Here is a 19,085-nt window from a genome sequence, read left to right on the forward strand (position 1 = left end):
ATTCATGTCTTTTTATTTTTTAAAGAAATTGAGTCCCTATGTCCATAGCATAACTTATGAATGAAATATCATATATATATACATTTTTTTTAATGCGCAGTCTAAACAAAACACATACATTTTTTTTTTTTTCCCCTAAAACTTTTTTCTCGGGTTTCTCAGATAACTGTTCATTGTGTTAGTTCACAGTGCATTAGCTAACTAATGTTAACAAATACGTCTTTTAATAATATAACGTTCAAAATAACATTGACTAATATTAATAAATGTTGAACAAGAAAAAAATCAAATGCATGATCTGTTAGGGCTTCCGTACTTGATATGGAAGCTCGTGGCGTCACAGGGGCTGAGAGCACAGGTAGGGGTTGTCCAGTCAGCCCTGAAGACCTTTAGGACCCAGCGGATTCCTGGTGAACTGTTCGCTGTCCTCCAGCTCCGTCTCCTTCTTCAGTGCGGCTCCGGATCACTCTCATCAGCTGCTGCTCCGGCGCGAGGGCTCTGCTGACTCTAAAGCGGGAAACTCCTCCACCTTCCAACCAGGGTCCCATGTAGCTGTCGGAACAGATCAGTTTTACAAACTCAAATGGCAAGAAGGTATAAGTGAGAAATGCACGTTACAGAAAAGCTTTTTGGAGTGTAATTAATAAAGATGGACAAAACAAAAAACAACTGTGGTTCGTGGTTGCAGGTGTCTCGCGTTTCTGGAGCGGTTCCTCTGCTGCGCGTTCATTGCTCTGTCACCGGCAGCGTCGCAGAGGAGAGGTGAGTACAGATCCACACGGGATGCGAGCTGGACCACAGACTTTTTGGAAAGTCGAGAGATACAGACTTTATTTTGCAGTAGTTGATCAAAGACAGCAGAATGCCAACCCTATAATGTGATAATCTATCTATCTATCTTAGTCAGTCTGTCTATTATAGGGTGACAATACGAATTTTTTTTCCATCCCCAACCCAACTACAGTATTTTTTTAAAATATATATTTTGTTTAATGTTGCTTTAAAAAATTGTTCATTAAAACAAATTTAAATAACACAATCATTTTTGCCAATTCACAAATTCTATCTATCTATCTATCTATCTATCTATCTATCTATCTATCTATCTATCTATCTATCTATCTATCTATCTATCTATCTATCTATCTATCTATCTATCTATCTATCTATCTATCTAAACACATCTTCCAAAGTTTTTTTTCCCCCTGGTGCATGTTATCAAAATATTTTGTGTTTAAATTATGTCTGTTTAATGGTCCTCTTTGCTATTTTATTAGCTATTGACATGAGGCCAAAATGTGCTTACAGATTGTTTTCCTCCATCCAGTGACTTTCTCAGTGATTTTGTGAGCATTAGCTTGGACTTGTTTGAAGTTTCTGCTGTGGTTTGTGGGATCTGCTTACACCATACAGTAGTTTTGGAAGTTATGGAGTGCTATGTGTATCATTCTCCCCTGACTTCAGTTGCAGACCATTTAATTAAGAAAAGGTCTGTACAGCTGTCATGTGTGGCAGGCCTAAGAAACTGAGAACCTCTTTATAAATATTTGATTGACAGAGATCACCGTTGCTGTCATTATGCTATAGAAGGATAACAGACAGACTTGCATCAAAGTTTGTGGGTGTATGTGCCGTCTGCATTTTTGATTGAGGCACTAAAATACTTGAGCGTTTCTTCTCAAATAATAGATACCTTGAAGGTCTGTTTGCCTGGTTGGATTTACAGATTTATGGGCAGTTGTAAATTCTTGATGTGCCAAATGATTTTGAAAAGGTAACAGAGATCTAGTGTTCACTGTGTGACTTCATGTCAATGTCTGTTTGATCGTTTTATAGTTGAGAAAGAGCCGCTCTGTATTTATATAAGAGACTGATATTGTGTTAGGACTGCCTGAGTCCAGACTGCTGTCTTCCTTCATATAGTGGACTTTTCTTTTGTCTTGCCATCATTTGGTCGCCCTGTGACTGATAGTAGCCTGAGGCTGCACAGCAGGCCAGAGGAGAACAGCTGTAAAAGGATACCCTACCGGGACATTTAATCGCTGAGTGAAATTATGCATTAAAAATCACAGCAAACAAGGGTTCCCACCTGCTGTATATGGATGCCTAAGCGGTAGGAGGCAGGAAAGTCCTGTTGAGAGCTCTGTGGTTGCAAGTAACAATACACTTTTACCCAAAACAAAGCTTTCTCCATGCTCTGATACATGGAGACCAAATAACCTCCATGACCTGTTCTCTGTGCAGTGCTTTAGTTAGACCAACTTTTTAAGATGAACAAACCCGATTGCATATTTGAAATGGATTTAATGCAATAGTTCTATAAACAAATTAATACTTTGGCAATAGAAAAAGAAAAGTTAGTTTGTATTTTTTTTCTCTCTTTATTATATATTTGTACTTTGATGATTCTGACACTTCTTTGATTGCCTATTCTTTATAATTAGTTACTTTATTACATAAATGTCTCATCTGTTTTTTGTTGGATTGATGATCTCATAGTGTTTACCTCCCCTTCAGAAAATCGCATCAGCTTTGTGTTGCATTTCCATTATGGAATAATTTATTGTTGGAAATTTGTTGAACAGGTTAAAAAGGGTGGATTAAACATGATATGACATGATGACTTTAAATGCAAGTTTTGATGCTAGATTTATGTTAACTGCCTAAACATGTTTTACTGAGTCCTTTGAACACCCACAGGCACTAAAGTAATTGTTAATCATATTTTAAAATGAACGGAATGCCTTCATTTTCATGACACAGATACAACTTAATCATTACAACTTAGAAGTCCTTGAGTTTTCATTTACTTTTTACACAGATGATCTATGGTTTTTTGATGCATGTGTGAAGCGTGACCTTTTAGCCAGCGGCAGCATTCTTGTAGGTGAATGCCAGTGCTTTTTTAAAGGTGGAGTTCACCTAGAAATTAATTATTTTGTCAATATTTTCAGATTTGTATGCTTTTAATGGTGCATTTTTCTTTTCTGGAGCTTTGCAGTAAGAATCAACATCCACTTTTTTTGTGTGATCTGCAACTTGGACATTTTTGCTTTTGCATTACCATTGTTTTATAAGAACCAAAAGTGCAGAGGGATGTTCTCAATTCTGTCCTGGTTCAGCAACTCCTGTGGTTTCAGAAATCCATGTATTTTCCAGTCAATAAACAGATCCACTCATAGCTGAGTCTTTTTCCCCACTCAGACTCTAGTGGGGGCCCGTTTCTTTGGCTGAGAAGTGTTGATGCAGGGATGTGAATTGGATTTTTCTTTAACCCACCTCTTCTTTTCAAGGAGAGCAGTGGAGACGGCATTATCCCGTGAGCTAAATGGGCTGTATTTAACCCACTTTGTGAGAATGGGAGCCCCTGGGATCAAGAGATGGCTGAACTGTGTGTGTGTGTGTGTGTGTGTGTGTGAGGGTCAGTGAGTGAGCGAGAGAATGTGTGTTTGTGCACTTCTCATGTACCTCATTAGTACAAAGAGTCTGGATTTGTCATTAAACTTAAGGCATTGTGATTCGGGTATCCGTTGATACAGAGGATTTGCAAAGTTGTCAAGGAGACTAATAGCTCTCATTTATTTTTTTCTCCACTCTTTAACATTTAAATGAAAGCATTCCAAACTTGTAGCCATTGCATGTGTTCTGGATATGTAAATGTTCAGAGTCCATACTCTATGCAATGTTCTCACAACATTATTAATAAATGAACAGTTCAAGGGTTGCATAGAAGATATTAGCAATTTGTTTGAATTCAGCTTCATACAAATTAAGAATCACATTTTTTATGAGAAGAAAAACTTTAGATCAATGGTTCTTAAAAGGTTTTGCTTCAGGACTGAATTTTATAATTTTATCAAACAGTGGCCCAACACAAAATAGTTTTTTCATCCAAAAGTAAACAAAACTTGTTCAGATACTTGGAGTGCACAGATAATATACTTCCTCTCCCAGGTCATTCAGCAATTATGTGGTTATTTTTCATGGTTTATGTGTTTAGCTAGTCAAAATGACCAAGCAATGACCTGCAATGAGCCATATCTCACACTTCGACATGAAAAATAGATACCAAAGATTGAAAGTTCATGTAGTAGGTTTGCCTGCTGTGCTGCCTGTGGCTTTTTGCCTCACAAAATATGAAACCTATGTAAGCTACATATGCAATACAGACTGGGAATTTATTGTTTGGAACAGTCTAGCAAAGTTACCTAACACTGTGGGTGTTGAAGGTAATTAATTTGATGGGTCAAAATGAGCTCTCTTTTTTGTTAATTAGCAGTTATTGACCAATAAACTCAAAATGGCCAAATAATGTCTTATCACAAGTCTCACAGATTGGCTTTAAATAAGATGCATGTTTTGGAGATGCGATACTCCAGTATGCCAGCTAAAAGGGTGGGGACTGCATTGATGAATGGGAACTGACTGTGACACATCTGTGTTTTACAGCACAGTGCCGTAATCTATTCACAGTAATCCTGCAAGAACAGAGGGTACTGCTAACATTCAGTGACAGGAATGAGAACATGTGTTTCTCCTTAATGCTTGTCATTTTTACTTTACCACACAACAGTTTGGGGGGTTTAAAGGGTGTGCATTCTAATAGCATGTGTAATGTCCGAGATCTAGGGCAGATGAGATCAGGAGTGTAGTATTTATAGCAAGTATGTAGGTTACTGTTTTGTTTGATACATTTAATTTAGAACCAAATTTGCTAAAATACAAGTCTATAATTTATAATATTGCGTTCTCCTGTAAAAAAAAGTCATCTAGTCTGACTCAAGAGAGAAATATGCACAGATTAAGCACTGTTTACAAGCAGAATCAGTCCAAAACGGTTTGAAAGCAAATATGTGTATGCTTTTTGATGTAAGAGGAAAAGAGGGGATGGATTTTTTGTGTTATTATGAATTATGGACTCTTTTTTTTTTTTTTTTTTTTGGCTAGAAGCGACAGTTTACAGCTAAAATGCCTTAATGATGGATTTGTTTCCTACAAACTCACAACTTTTAATTTCACAAGATTTTAGTTGATGGACTGGAGTCCATTACTTGTGGATTACGGTGACGTTTTAATCAGCTGCTTGGACTCTCATTCTGACGGCACCCATTCACTGCAGAGGATCCATTGGCGAGCAATGATGTAAATTTCTCCACATTTCTTATGATGAGGGAACAAACTTAAATACAACCTGGATGGCCTGAGGTGAGTAAATTTTAAGCAAGATTTAATTTTTGGCAAACTTTTCCTTTAAGCAGCTTGCAGGTTAAAGACCTGTTGGTCATGTTTTTTTGTCAGCTGGGTCGCCATTTAAACTGGTTTCTTTAACTTTATTGGGTCACAAAGTTGGATTTGCTCTTTGTTTGCTTGGCACAATGAGCTATCAGCTGTTCCACAAGTGCATTTGTGTCCTCTCAATAAAAGCAGGTGTGCGCTGTGGCTATTCATGAGGTCAAAGCTGAAAGGTCTCTCATTTTGGTCTAGTGCCATGAATGCAGCTCTGCCTAAATGATATCTTTCTGAGACAATTAGGTCTATTCTAAGTGCTGATTTAGTGATCTTCAAAGCTTTTGAGTTTTAAACCACAATTGAATTCTAGAAGATATCTGCAGACTTGTACTACTGGCTCATATGACTAGATATTTTGCTTTGATCTGAATTTGCTGTAGCATGTCCTCTTTCTTTTCAGGGTGAGGCTGTAAGCGCCAGCAGCTGTTGTTTGTATATTTTTTTTGTGTGTAGCGTCTGTCCTTGGTGTCTGAACCTCTTGCTCTCACACTGAGCTTCAGCAGTTCAGTGCCAAAAACCAATAGGAAAAGCATAATTACAGTTCTTGGGTCATGAAAGGACGATTTGTAATACTCTTTATGGCCTGCAACCTACTATCATCATGGCTAATAGGCCACTGAGCGGCCCCTGAGTGCTCCTGAAGTCCTTCCTGCCCAGGTTGAAGCCCTTACTTTTTTCGCTCCCTTCACCTGTAATTGTGGCGGCAGTTTTTCCTCTATAGCGTTATTTGACAAATGATAGGCCAATGGGTTCTGTACACATCTCACATTCCCCCAAAAATGCACCTGTGGTTTAAAGGCGTTAAAAGCAAATAGGAAAAGTTGACTTTTGGTGAAAATGCATTATGCGGACATAGACGCTGTGTGTACGTTTATTGTAAGGTGCATTGTGTAATAGATGATAGATTGACTTCCTATTTGGGTTTTACGGTTTACGGTTAGTGTCTTGCTTTTGCAGCAGCTGTGGAAGAAGATTGTGTTGATAAGGAGGGGTAGACGGGTGGGGATGGGGACAACTGCATGTTATCTTTATTACTTTATGTTGCCATCGGTGTAAAGTTGCACTTCAGTGGATCTGAGGTGCACAGGAGAGATTTATGTCCTGCCACTTGTGAGCCAGGAGGAATGATGCTTGGGAGATGTCTTATCCATTATTTAATGTAACTTTTGTAATGATGTAAAAATTTTTTTTTTTTTTTTTTTTTTTTTTTACCTAACACTTATTCAGCATTTATTCACATTTATTCTGATGCATTAAATTCTACAACTTTTATATTGTTACAAAAAATAAATGCTATTTTTTTTAACTTTCTATTCATCAGAGAATCGATGAAAAATGGTGTCCACAAAAATATTAACCATTTTTAATGTAATTTTTTTTTAATAAAATTCTTAAGAACCAAATCAGCGTCTTGTGAAGGGTCATGTGACAGTGAAGAATGGGTAGGTAATGGCTTTAAAAGAGTTTGCTTTTATTATATTTTTGATCAAATGCAGCCTTGGTGAGCATAAGAAACATTACAAATCTTAAAATATATTTTAAAGTGCTGTATAAATGATTAAAATATGACCGTATAATGGATAGTTATATAAATGATTAACATATGACAGTAATGGATATAGTTATTTATATATAGTTATTTACAGTAACAGTAATCCATATTTACATTTTATAGAACTGTCAAATTGAGTCTGATTCTACAGTTTTCAGTTTTTTAAACTGGTAATTAACAAAGCTTAGAGTCAACTGAAAATAATTTATACACTCATTTTATATGTGTCTAAATACACTCATTTGTCATTTTCTGTCTTCTAAATGACAGCTGGCACACGAGTACTGTTTTGAATAATTGTTCTCTATAACAATTATTATGTGTAATTGCAGTAGATGAGAGCTGAACTTGTTTTATCTTGCCTGCAAGCACTAAATTTTTAAGAATTTTATGGCATGCAGACATGTTATTATTTTCATATGTAAGTGTATGACTGCTGACACTAGGGCTTTGCGATTATCGGTAAAAAAAAAAAAGAATACCTCAATATTTTTCAGCCTTCTGACCAACGAGCCACTGTTGCAAAATGCATTTAAAATGTTATACATAAAAGGGAAAAATACTTTCAAATGTAGTTGAGATCAACTGAATGAACCAATAATTTGAAACTGAACGATTGAACTCCACTGAGCCAATTTAGCAAATTTTCAATAAAATATCTTTGTCCGAATGAACTCATAATTTGGAAATGTAATGGCTAATTGAAACTGCATTACAATTATTAAAATATTGATTGGTTAATTTTATTTATCCAACAAAATAATGTTGAATGAATCATACATATATCACACAACCCTACCTAACAGTTTCTTTTACATTTTTCCAGTATATATAAAATAAGATTGCGTAGATAGTCGGTAATGGTTTCGATGCCTACCAGGTGTAGATTTGTCAGGCACAAAGCGTGGTTTGGCCCTTGTGTAAGAAGTAAGATCCCCTTACTTGGCACTTTATCCTCCCACCAGCTTAAGAAGTGTTTACATGTCCCAAGTAACAGTCTGCTGAACGCAGGGCTGCAGGAAACCAGATACAAAGTCCCACGAAATACATACCAGTGCCTTTATTCTCAGGAATGAAAGTGGGATTTGAATGACCACCACTGTACACCACACAAGACTATTAGGGCAAAGGCCAGTAAACTGATACCTTCAGTCGCTCCGAGCAATTCAGCGTCTATTGCTGCTCCATATGTTCTTGATATGGATTTTTCTGTTCTTTGTAGATTCTCTGCTTTTAATAAATAGGTTTTTAATGCGGTTCACTCTTTCATGTAGCTTTTGAAAGATGATGTTTTGAATTCCCACCTTTCATTCATTCTCCCACCAACTGCAGTGTCCACGAACAGTTCTCTTGTTTCACCCCACATAAATCTTTCTCCCCAATGGGGTGAAAGACGTCTGTCCCCTGGGCAGGGGAGATTACCACCGAGAGCAGTGGCCTTGAGAACAAAACACAGATTTGCGGAGGTCCTTTACCCAATTCTGTCTCTCCTGAGAGTTCTGGGAACGGGGGCTGAGGTCAGATATGGGAGACGGTATCATTCATGCTCTTTAGTTGTCAGGGAAAGAATGCAATGAGACTTAACACTCTAAAGGCCCTCTCGAGGCAGGTGCAAAAACCCTGTTTTCTATAGCAACACCTTTTTCTATAGGAGGTCACATGAAATGGCATTAAAGGATCCTCTCAGTTCTCAAATGCTAGTGCGGCTCTCTTCTTTGACTTGACAGCTAGAGGCGTGTTAAGGCATGCTGGGATAGAGCAAATATTGTGCCGTGACAATTTCCTCCCGTTCTCTGATTTCAGGAGTGGTGAGTCAGGGGTGTGTGGGTTTTACTTGGATGTATGTTTAGTTTGAAAGGAAGTTGCTTTATTTGAAGACTTGAGGGAATTAAAAGGATACCTAGTTCACCAAAAAATGAAAATACGTATGTCGTTCTAGACGTGTATGGTGTTTTTTTTTCTGTGTAAACCAACAGGATAAAATTCTGAAGATAACACTGGTCTTTCCTTTACATGCATGAGAACAGAAGAGTTTATTGAATAATCTTCGTTGCATCTGTTTCAATGCTCAGACTTGTTGCACAAATCCAACAAGTAGTGTTATAAAGTACCAAACTGCTTCACAACAACGTCCTCTAAACCTTGAATTCCCATAAATATAGCCTCTTATCTCTCATGCGTGAATACAAACAGTCCTTGAAACACACAGTCAGAAGACTAAACAACAATGGAAAAATAATATAAAAACAATGAATCAATCAATGAAATGAGTATAAAAGTAGCTTAAATGATTATATACATCTAAATGATTACATACATTTATGATACATTTTGTACATATATTTTTTTGTAACATCATAAATGACCTTTGATCAGTTTAATGCATCCTTGTTGAATAAAAGTATTAATTTATTGCCAAAAAATCTTACAGACCCCAAAACTTTAAACAGTAGTGTATATGTTGTATGACCTCACAAGACTTTTATATTGTAATTTTATGACAACTTCAGTCACCACTGTAAATGCAAAGAAAAGAGTATGGAAAATGGTATTCATGTTTCCTTTTGTGTTCTGCAGAACAAAAGCCAATTTACTTTTTGTTCGAACTATCTCTTTAAGTATCTCCATGGATGCCAAATCAGTTTATTGAGACGCATAAGGATGCATCTAATTTGCCAAATACAAACAGACTGCAGGGGCTAGAAGTTCTAAGTAGTTTTCACTTTGGAGCTTTGTTAATTGCATGGGCTTGTATCAGCACAAAAGCCAAAGCATCACTTTGCTCAGCATGCTCAGAGACCGCGGCTGTTCTTTCTCTGAGCTGGAACTGAAACGGTGAAGGAAGTCCTCTATTCTTCTCTGTAATGTAGGCCAGATGGCACAGTGCCATGCTTTGAGACATTCACAAAAAGAGAAGGGAATTAAGCCAATTGTGGGGTAGTTAGAACGTTTAGAGAGCAATGAAAGATTGGCCAGTCCATTCCTTTACAAAGCTATAGAGTTATCCACACAACAAGCGAGGGAGGGCCGTCATTCTGGAGGAGTCAACAGTTGACTCTCTTGTTAAAGGGTTTTGGGCTGAAATTTGCCAAGCTGCTTTGCTGTACAGTAACTTGGTGGAGTTCATTGAAGTGCTTCAGGTTTATAATGCCTTTATGCACCAGTTACCCTGGCTACATTTCTGCATGCTTGAAAATTACAGTTTAGATAACAGGTTGCTTGATAGTTGCCTTTTTCCATTGCCCCAAATCCACTGCTTATAAATCAAAGCCTCCAAATATGGAGAAATAGATTTTCTTTTTTTCAACCCCATTGCAGTGTTATACAATCTTTGGCACTGTTTTTACCTGTGTTCTGGAAGTTTATGCCACTGACGTTGATTTTGCCCTTAAATGCTGTGTAAAGTGAGACCCTGTGCACAATATTGTTTGTTTGGATTTGCTGATTTATTTGTAAAGACTGTATTGAAGAACTGCTTTGAGTTAGGATGTTTTGAGCTCCAAAGTTAGGATTGAGAACTGAATCATTTTCAGGATGTTCGGATCTGTTAGTGTTTCTTAAACATCTGCATTCATCCACTGATGTGGAGAGGACACAGTTGTAAACTATTTTTACAGAGTTTCCTGATTCTAGTGTTCCATGTCAAATGTTCTTGTTTTAGACGAGATATGAGTTTGCTGTCTGAATTGAATGTGAAAAATAAACAATCAGACACATCTTGCTTTTGCAATATTTTTGCAGATTGCATGCAATACGAAATATAAAGTGTAGCTCAATTTGTGACTGAATGACTTCTGAGAATTCTTGTAGTTATTAAATTGGCATCTCATTTACTCTTTGAACTAAAAGTTGTGTTTTTCATATGCAACTTGACATATCCAAACATGATGGTACTGTGTTGTTTAGTGTTTGTGTGTTACTAATTGTTCATATTACAATGTGAATTTAAAGATCCGTATTAAGAATAGTGTTTTCTTGCAAAAAAGGAACATACAGTTGAGGTCAAAAGTTTACATCCCCCTTTCAGAATCTGCAAAATGTTAATTATTTTACCAAAATAAGCGGGATCATACAAAATTCATGTTATTGTTTATTTAGTACTGACCTGAATAAGATATTTCACATAAAAGATGTTTACATAGTCACTAGGCACTATTATTTGTATAGCGCTTTTAACAAGGCAAATTGTGTCAAAGCAGCTTTACATCAGCTTGATATAAAGCTGGGTGGCTTTACATCAGCTTTACAGTATTTAGACGGTGTGTCGAAATAGTGTCATTCTCCTCTGGCCAGACAAAATCAGCAGTTTAAATCTAGGTTGCAGCAGAGTCAGATTGTGCAAAGGACTCATCTGGTTATGGACATATGGACACAAGAGAAAATAATAGTTGAATCTATAAAGAGTGACCCCAAAAAAAAACATGTAAAAAAAACGGGGTGTGAAAACTTTTGAACCGAATGGAGATGTGTAAATTTTTCTTATTTTTTAGTACTGACCTTCAGAGGCTACAGAAGGTAGTTACATGTTTCCCAGAAGACAAAATAAGTAAAATTTACCCTGAACTTCAAATGAAAAAAGTTTTCCCCCCTGGCTCTTAATGCATGGTTTTTCCTTCTGGAGCATCAGTGAATGCTCCAACCTTCTGTAATAGTTGCATATGAGTTATTCCTGAGTTGTCCTCAGTGTGAAAAGATGGATCTCAAAATCATACAGTAATTGCTGGAAAGGGTTCATATATACACAAAAATGCTGCAAAACCAAAGAATTTGTAGGACCTGAAGGATTTTTCTGAAGAACCAGCGGGCAGTTTAACTGTTCAGGACAAACAAGGGACTCATGAGCAAATATCACTAAACAAAAAAACACAGTTGTGGATCATTCAGATAACAACACAGTATTAAGAATCAAGGGAATGTAAACTTTTGAACTTTTTAAAATTTTTATGAATTCAACTATTATTTTCTCTTGTGGACTATATGTAAATATCTTTTATGTGAAATATATTATTCAGGTCAGGACTAAATAAACAATAACATGCATTTTGTATAATCCCTCTTATTGTGGTAAAATAATTAACATTTTGCAGATTGAAAGGGGGGTGTAAACATTTGATGAATGAACATTGTTATTCAGTAAATATGCATTCAGTTGATCAAAAGTGACAGTAAAGACCTTTATAATATTGTATTACGTTTATAATATTAGCATACTGGAGTGATTTCTGAAGGGTCATATGACACTGAAGACTGGAGTAATTGCTGCTGAAAATCTAGCCTTTCATCACATTTAAATATTTCATCATATTTAAATAGAATTCACAATATTAAAGTGTTTTTGTTTAAATAAACGTAGCCTTGCATGATCTGTCTTACCAATTCCAGAGACACAGTGAACAGTAATACTTGTGTATCTCCACTGGAATCCAGGTCAGTCTGAATTTAGGCCTGTAAGAATAGAGACTAGTTGGGTCAGGTCCACATTGGTACTTGGTGCTGACTGATGTAATGATTTTATCTGGCTTAGGACTTTAGAATGTAGAGTCATTGCCTATGAGTCTCATGTCTCCTATTGTTGGGGTAAATTTACTATGTCCACAAAACACATTGAGTTAATGCGTACTCTCCTGAGGCAAGTGTGACCACAGTTCTCAGAGAGATTTTTTCCTCAGATTATCATTCCTTTGCCCTTTTTTGTCTTGAGTCGAGTGGCTGGAAATCTTAGACCCTCTTTGGAAATCGTCTCACGGAATACAATGCGACCGGCGGTCTCTTTTCAGTCTGCCTGCCGCTAATTGCAGGACAGGCACGGCTCGACTGATGAAGGGTCCCTTTGTCATGCTCAGTGGTCCTGTTGAATCTAAAGCTTCTGATGTTGCTTGAGGCAAGACGTCACCCCTTAGATAATTTCTTACTTCATTACACAGGATTATCATGTCAATTTAAGAAGGGTAGGTTATGGTTACATATGAGCATATAGAGATAATTTGGCTTCGTAGGCCTTTTTTTATCAGCAAAACTTAGACTTCTCTTAGTCATTCCTACAAACAAGCAAAAAGGTCACAGTTAGGTCCATTAATCCTTAAGTATTGGCTTTCTTTAACAGTCAGTCACCAAACAACAGGGATTCATTTTGAAGCCAGGACCGTTTCGTTCCCCATGCCGTGGAATTTCATGCTAGCTTTGAGTCGTACTTTCAAAGAATATGTTTTGAAGTTGTACGGTTTGTATAATATCTGGGGTTTTCCATGAAGACACCATAAAGCATAGGTGGGATTATGTCGATGTGTGTTTTGACATGGCTGGGAATCTGTTTTGTGTTTTTCGAGCTCATTTGACTAGCTCTGTGTGCTAAGCACCACTTTTTGTTTCCCTCTTTTTTTGTATCAGTGAGCGAAGCTGTTTTGGACCTAAGATGATAACCAGAGTTAGTTGAGTCATTATCATTCAAGCATGTGTATATACCAGGCCCAGACAGTATTGTTTTAACAGATCCCTGTTCCAACAGCTCTGGAAAACGCTATCTACATCTTTGCTGGTGATTCATGAGGCTGGCAATGAACAGGCAGCAGAATCAGAATACAATGCTTTGACCACAACAGAATTTTGGAGTGTTTTTATTTCACCATTATTCATGCAAGAAGATACGGTATCAGAAGTAGACTAAGAGTGATGCCTGCTTGGACATGTGAAGCTTGACATTTATCACAGTGAAGCTGCTGTGAAACCATTTCTTTTGTATAAAGCGCTACATAAATAAAGATGACTTGACATGCTGCATGTAAGTTAGGGGTCGGTAAGATTTTTGTAATGTTTTGAAAGACGTCTCTTATGCTGACCAAGGCTGCATTTATTTGACCAAAATTACAGTAAAAACGGTAATATTGTGAAATATTATTCTAATTTCAAATAATTGTTTTATGTTTTAATGTATGTTAAAATGTAATTTAAAGCAGTCATTATTCCAGTCTTCAGTGTCACATGATCCCTCAGAAATCATTAATATGCTGATTTTGGTGCTCAAGAAGTATTACTTAATTATGTTTATTTGTTACAATTCTTGATAAGTAAAAAATCTAAAATAATTTTTTTTGTAACAATCCATCCTTGCTGAATAAAAGTATACATGTCTTTAAAGAAATTCTATGTCAAAGGTATGTATATTAATATGAATAATTATCGTAAGTTTTTTCATGTCATGTTTTTCTTTCTTTTAATAGCATCAAGAGGATGAATTTGTCAATTTGATCGATCAGGGGTTTTCAAACTGTTTCATAGGAGGTTCATGGAAAATTTTAGGAAAAATTTAAAACACAAAACATAAACTGAAAAGTAATATTGAACCATAATTTGGAACTTAATATTAATTGTGATTTATTTTGTTCTATTGACAGCTGTCATTTTAAAAGTTAGGCAAAAATGCTAATTATTCGATATTTAAACTGTTTTGTTTAATATCACTCTTTTTTCTTACACAGTAAAACTGGATCATGAATGTTGGTCCATCACATCGTATTAGGTGGTCCTTCACATCAAAAATGTGAAAATCTGGGAATAGACAAATAATTTGTACTATATCAACATAAGGTGACATTGACATAGTAAGTGATAATTGTAGTTACGCATTCTGTGACTGTCTGACTACTTGTAAGGGGCTCACCGGAGACTGATGTTAATACCAAGTATAAACAGGGCCATAGTCTCTGTTTTCAAAAGAAATTAGCATCTAAACAGTGGGATCTTATCTAAATAGTTAATAAATAGGCTTGGCCCTGTTTGAGGTTGTCGGCCTGATTATTGGAAGTGAAAATTACAGACAGCGATCATTTAAAGACTAAACTTCTTCATCTCTGATAATAAACAACAAAGAGAGTTTTATAATTTGTATGCTGTGCCTCTAACTAAAAGCTTGTCATTACATGGGAGTTCTCACACTGTGGCTTTGGGGCCCTCTAAGTAAGTAAGTTAAGAGTCAGATTTTGCTCACACCAAAGGTGTGAAGATTAAATGACTCAGAATCATGATTATGGATACAGTGTTTACTTCACAACTTGGAGACCACCCTAAATAAGAGCAATCGCTCAGTCTAAAAATGTCTGTTTTCTATGTTCACCACCTTCTCTGTTGTGAAGATACCTTATTACATGGAAATTAGTTATATTGCACAGTAGCCTATTTTTATTTCTGTTTTGATCATAAATCAAAATAGAGGATCTGACATTGAAGACACTTTGGGCTCTGTTCTCAAATTTGTGGTAATGATATTGACTAAACCATAGCAAACCTAAAAAACACACAAGAATGTTAGCTGCATACCTTTTCTAGACCACATCATTTAGATCACTTGTAGATTGTTATTGATCCTATATCACAAATTATATTAACATCACCATATGGAAAAAGTTAATTGTTTGCGGTATGCCTCAGGGGTTGTTAATGTTTGGCTCTATCATGGTGATAAAAGTCAAATCAGTTTTACTCTCTGATTGACAAGAGAATGCCAAGAATGCTGGATGTCTGGTTCGTGTGTCAGTGGATGCCCACAGAAAATTGAAGCTGTGGGCCCCTATTTCATTAGATATGACTACTTACAGGAATGTGAACAGGCACTGACAGACTCTAGAGATCTTAAAATGAAGAAACACCAAGAAACAGCAACAGATTCCATGTTATACAGGTTCATTGGGTTAAGAAGACCATTTTAAGTTTGAGATTTTTGCTTGATCCAAGAGAGTTTTTGCCAAGAAAGCCAAAGTCTAAGATAAAGTGACGTCTCATAAGCCTAAAACAAGAGAAGTTCTTTCTTAATTTAGATGGAATTTGGTGATTTAAGGGATAGCTCACCCAAAAATGAAAATTCTGTCATCATTTACTCAAGTTGTTCCAAACCTGTGTGAATTTCAACACAAAGGAAAATACAGAAAACAAGAATTTGTCATTTTTGGGTGAACTATCCCTTTAAGTGAACTGACTTGAGAGCTGATTTGTGAGTCTTTATTAGAAAGAACCAGTTCATAAGAGTCATTAATTTGACTCGTTTCAGTCACAGAGCATGTGCTGCTGGTGCAGGTGAAGACATTGGTTTGTGTTCAGGTACATTCATGTTAAAGACTTACTAAACCCAGTTCAATTGACGTTTACAATTGAAACAAAAGCTTAAAATCTTTCCTCTTGTCAGTAGAATTCTGTGGCAGCATTGCTGTGTGGCCTCACCTTGTCAGGTGCCAGGGATTAGGTGTATTAAGTGCAGCCCTCTGAAAGTGACAATAGCAGGTTTGTGTGCGTCTCCTTAGAGGATCAGCTGAGCTCCACTCAGTTAAAAAGCTCAAGAGATAATCTGTCCTGCACCAAACACACATTTTTTATTCCCATGTCACAAATATGCATTTCCTTTTGCAGTTTCTCGATGATAATATAGATGCTGCACTGCTAGGTAATTATACTGCCTGCTAAAATACCATATGTATACTTTCTGGAGAATGCAGTCCCACAATGCATTGCAATAGGTTCAATTTCAGTAGACCGTAGGTTGCAAGGCAGTTTACTAGGCTTTGAAAGAGAGCTCTAATATCTTTGATTCATGTCTTGGAACTGATGTTGCCTCTAATTTCCTTGAGTATTTTTTATATATAAACAGGCAGTATGTTCATAGAGCAGAGGAAAAAAAGCATGTCACCACATGTTTAAATCTTTGATCGACATCCTATGCTCAGTCTTGAAGTTTGGCATAGTTTGTACTACCCTCTTAATTTTTATGTTATTATTTCTTTAATGTCCTCTAAAAGCATTCTTTTTGTGGACAAAACAAAACAAAAACCAAGTAGGTAAAATATACACTTATGCTTTTTTCCATCGTTTGATTCACTGTAAAAAAAAAAAAAAAGGTCAAATCACTAATTAAAGGAATATAATAGCATTTGTGCTATTTTTGAAAATTTTTATTGTACTGAAAACTTATAAATGTTCTTTAAACCATCATTATTTTTTTTCCTGAAAACTTATTTTACAGGAAATATTCATCTATCTTACTCCATTAGCAAATAGTTTTCTACAGTTTTAAGTGTAAACTTGCCTATGGGCTTAAAAAATAAACATGTTTTTAAAGACATTCTCTAATGGATGCCTAACTGTGTCGGTTCAATAATCAAATACTTAAAAACTGCTTATGCTGTGACAATAATGACTTTTAATCATTATGAAAGCATAAGTTTAGGAGCCTTTAAGACGCATTAAGTATTGTGGAATAGATGTGAACTCAGTAACCTCGCTGAAAATCCATGGCGTGAGTACCTGTTTCTGGGACATTATGTAAAAGATTAATTTAAGTCCTGACCCTCAGACTGAATTAAATTTGACATTAATTCATGATTATGTGCAACCTCTGGTCAAGAGAAAGCAAATAATCTGAATGAACAAAGAACGCTGCTTGAGACATTTTAAGTCTCAGTCTGGGCACCTTAACCTTAACACTTAAACAAACATCGTTTGTGCATTTGTTTTGATACCAGAGTCTTGTCAGGATCTGTTTAATCTGATTTGATATATTCTTTTACGAGATGGCAAATGTTAGGGATTACTCCTTCAAAATACATGGACTTTACGTCTGCCAGCCAGAACTCTGTGAAATGTGTCTAGGCCGCCTGGAGCCACAGTAGGAACATCTCAATGGATGTGAGCGGGCACTGGCCGTCTTCCAGGAGTTCAGATGAATCATTCACAATGAGGTTAGAAGCATAGCAGCAACAAATTATTCCTTGTTAAAGTCAGAGGAGTCTTGTATTTTTGCAGATTTGTGGTGGGACTTTCTCTAGGAGCCCAGGAGGATACGTGTTGACCTGACAGTGGAGGGAAACGAGAGACTCTTAAACTGTGATCCTGTCAGCTGTAGCTCCCCTCAACCCAACAGCAGTATCTGCCCGCATTCCTGCCATGCATTCTGTTCACCAGTCTGCCTGCACTTGCAGCACTATTCAGTTACACAATGTCATTCAATACACCTGATCTTTGCTAAACAGTCTTTTGGACAGTTACTGAGGAACTTATTTAGCTGACTTCTCAACTACATGCTAGCAGCAGTCAAAATGTCTCGTTGGCCATGATTTCACTACCTAGAGGCAACTTTCCCCATTAGCTGGTGTTGTATACCTCAGGTGTCACCAAGACTGGTATCTTGTGAAGGAAATCAATCTAATTGGATTTGGAGCTGACAGCTTTTCATGTTTCTGTCGCAGGATAGCGCTTCAAAGTGAGCAATGCTCTGTTTTTGGGATGCTTTTCAGACTTGTTATTGGGTTTGTTTTTCCACAGTTTTTAGGAATAATCATAAGCTAACCTCCAAAGCAGAAACAATCTTGAGCAAAAGTGTAATTTGTTTACAAGTTGGAGTAAATGCAATTTGTGTGGGAAACATGCTTGGGAAGAAGAAAGCTTTGTATATTTCTAGATTACACAAATCTCAATGATCCTGCGTTCTTTGACCTTAGATCACATTGCATTTCATGCTACTTTTAAACATTTGTTTTATGGCATTTTCCATTTAAACATTTTTTTATGCCATTTTCCATTGGCTGCAAGTATAAATAACAAAGTATAAAAAACAAAATTCTTTAAAAATCCACTTGATAATTTTAATATGCTGCATAGTTTTGAGATGTTTTAGAGCTTTTAGATGTTTTGTGTGTCTACTTTATTAAACTTCAGTAACAAAGATGGCATTGGAATAATTTCAGTGTGTCAATTCAAAACTCTGATTCTGTGAATTGAGTTTTGGCAATTTTCACATATTAGTTTACAGTTATTTAGTTCAAGTTGGTAAATATTACTGTTCTTTACTGTTTGTTAAATGATCCATATAAAAAAATCTCTACTTTTTGCATTGTGCATTTTGAATTTCTATTTGGTAATAGTGGCTATTCTCTGATCTGAAAAAAAAAATTATAAGCCATTTCAGAGCAAGTATATAACATTGAGAGGTTATGAATCTTATGATTTGTTGGGAAAAAGGGAATTTGCTCTAAATGGGTATAAATACTCTAGAAGTAATGATTAAACAGGGCATGCACATCAATCAGCATTGGTTAACGGAACAAAGCATTGACAAGACAATGCAAAAACAATTTAAAATGAAAGCCAAGAGGAACAGCGAGCTAAAACACACAGAAGAGAAAAAAAATCCCATGCACACTTATACATTTCATATTTATCTTCATTTGTACTTTGTACACTAGTGTGTCTGTCATTAACTTTA

General features: G+C 36.3%; 1 protein-coding gene across 2 annotated transcripts in view; it reads left to right on the forward strand.

Annotated features, from left to right (window-relative positions):
• The first annotated feature begins 375 nt into the window (after nucleotides 1-375).
• LOC306876098 (collagen alpha-1(XVIII) chain-like) overlaps nucleotides 376-19,085 on the forward strand; it is a 77,252-nt gene continuing 58,542 nt past the window's right edge. For both annotated transcript variants that reach the window (XM_079427022.1, XM_079427023.1), the window contains exons 1-2: nucleotides 376-594; nucleotides 689-762. In XM_079427022.1, the coding sequence (XP_079283148.1) occupies nucleotides 584-594; nucleotides 689-762 (85 nt within the window). In that variant the 5' untranslated portion in view covers nucleotides 376-583. The remainder of the gene's footprint in view (nucleotides 595-688; nucleotides 763-19,085) is intronic.

Source organism: Barbus barbus, assembly GCF_936440315.1.
Source record: "Barbus barbus genome assembly, chromosome: 10".
NCBI classification, from domain to species: domain Eukaryota; kingdom Metazoa; phylum Chordata; class Actinopteri; order Cypriniformes; family Cyprinidae; genus Barbus; species Barbus barbus.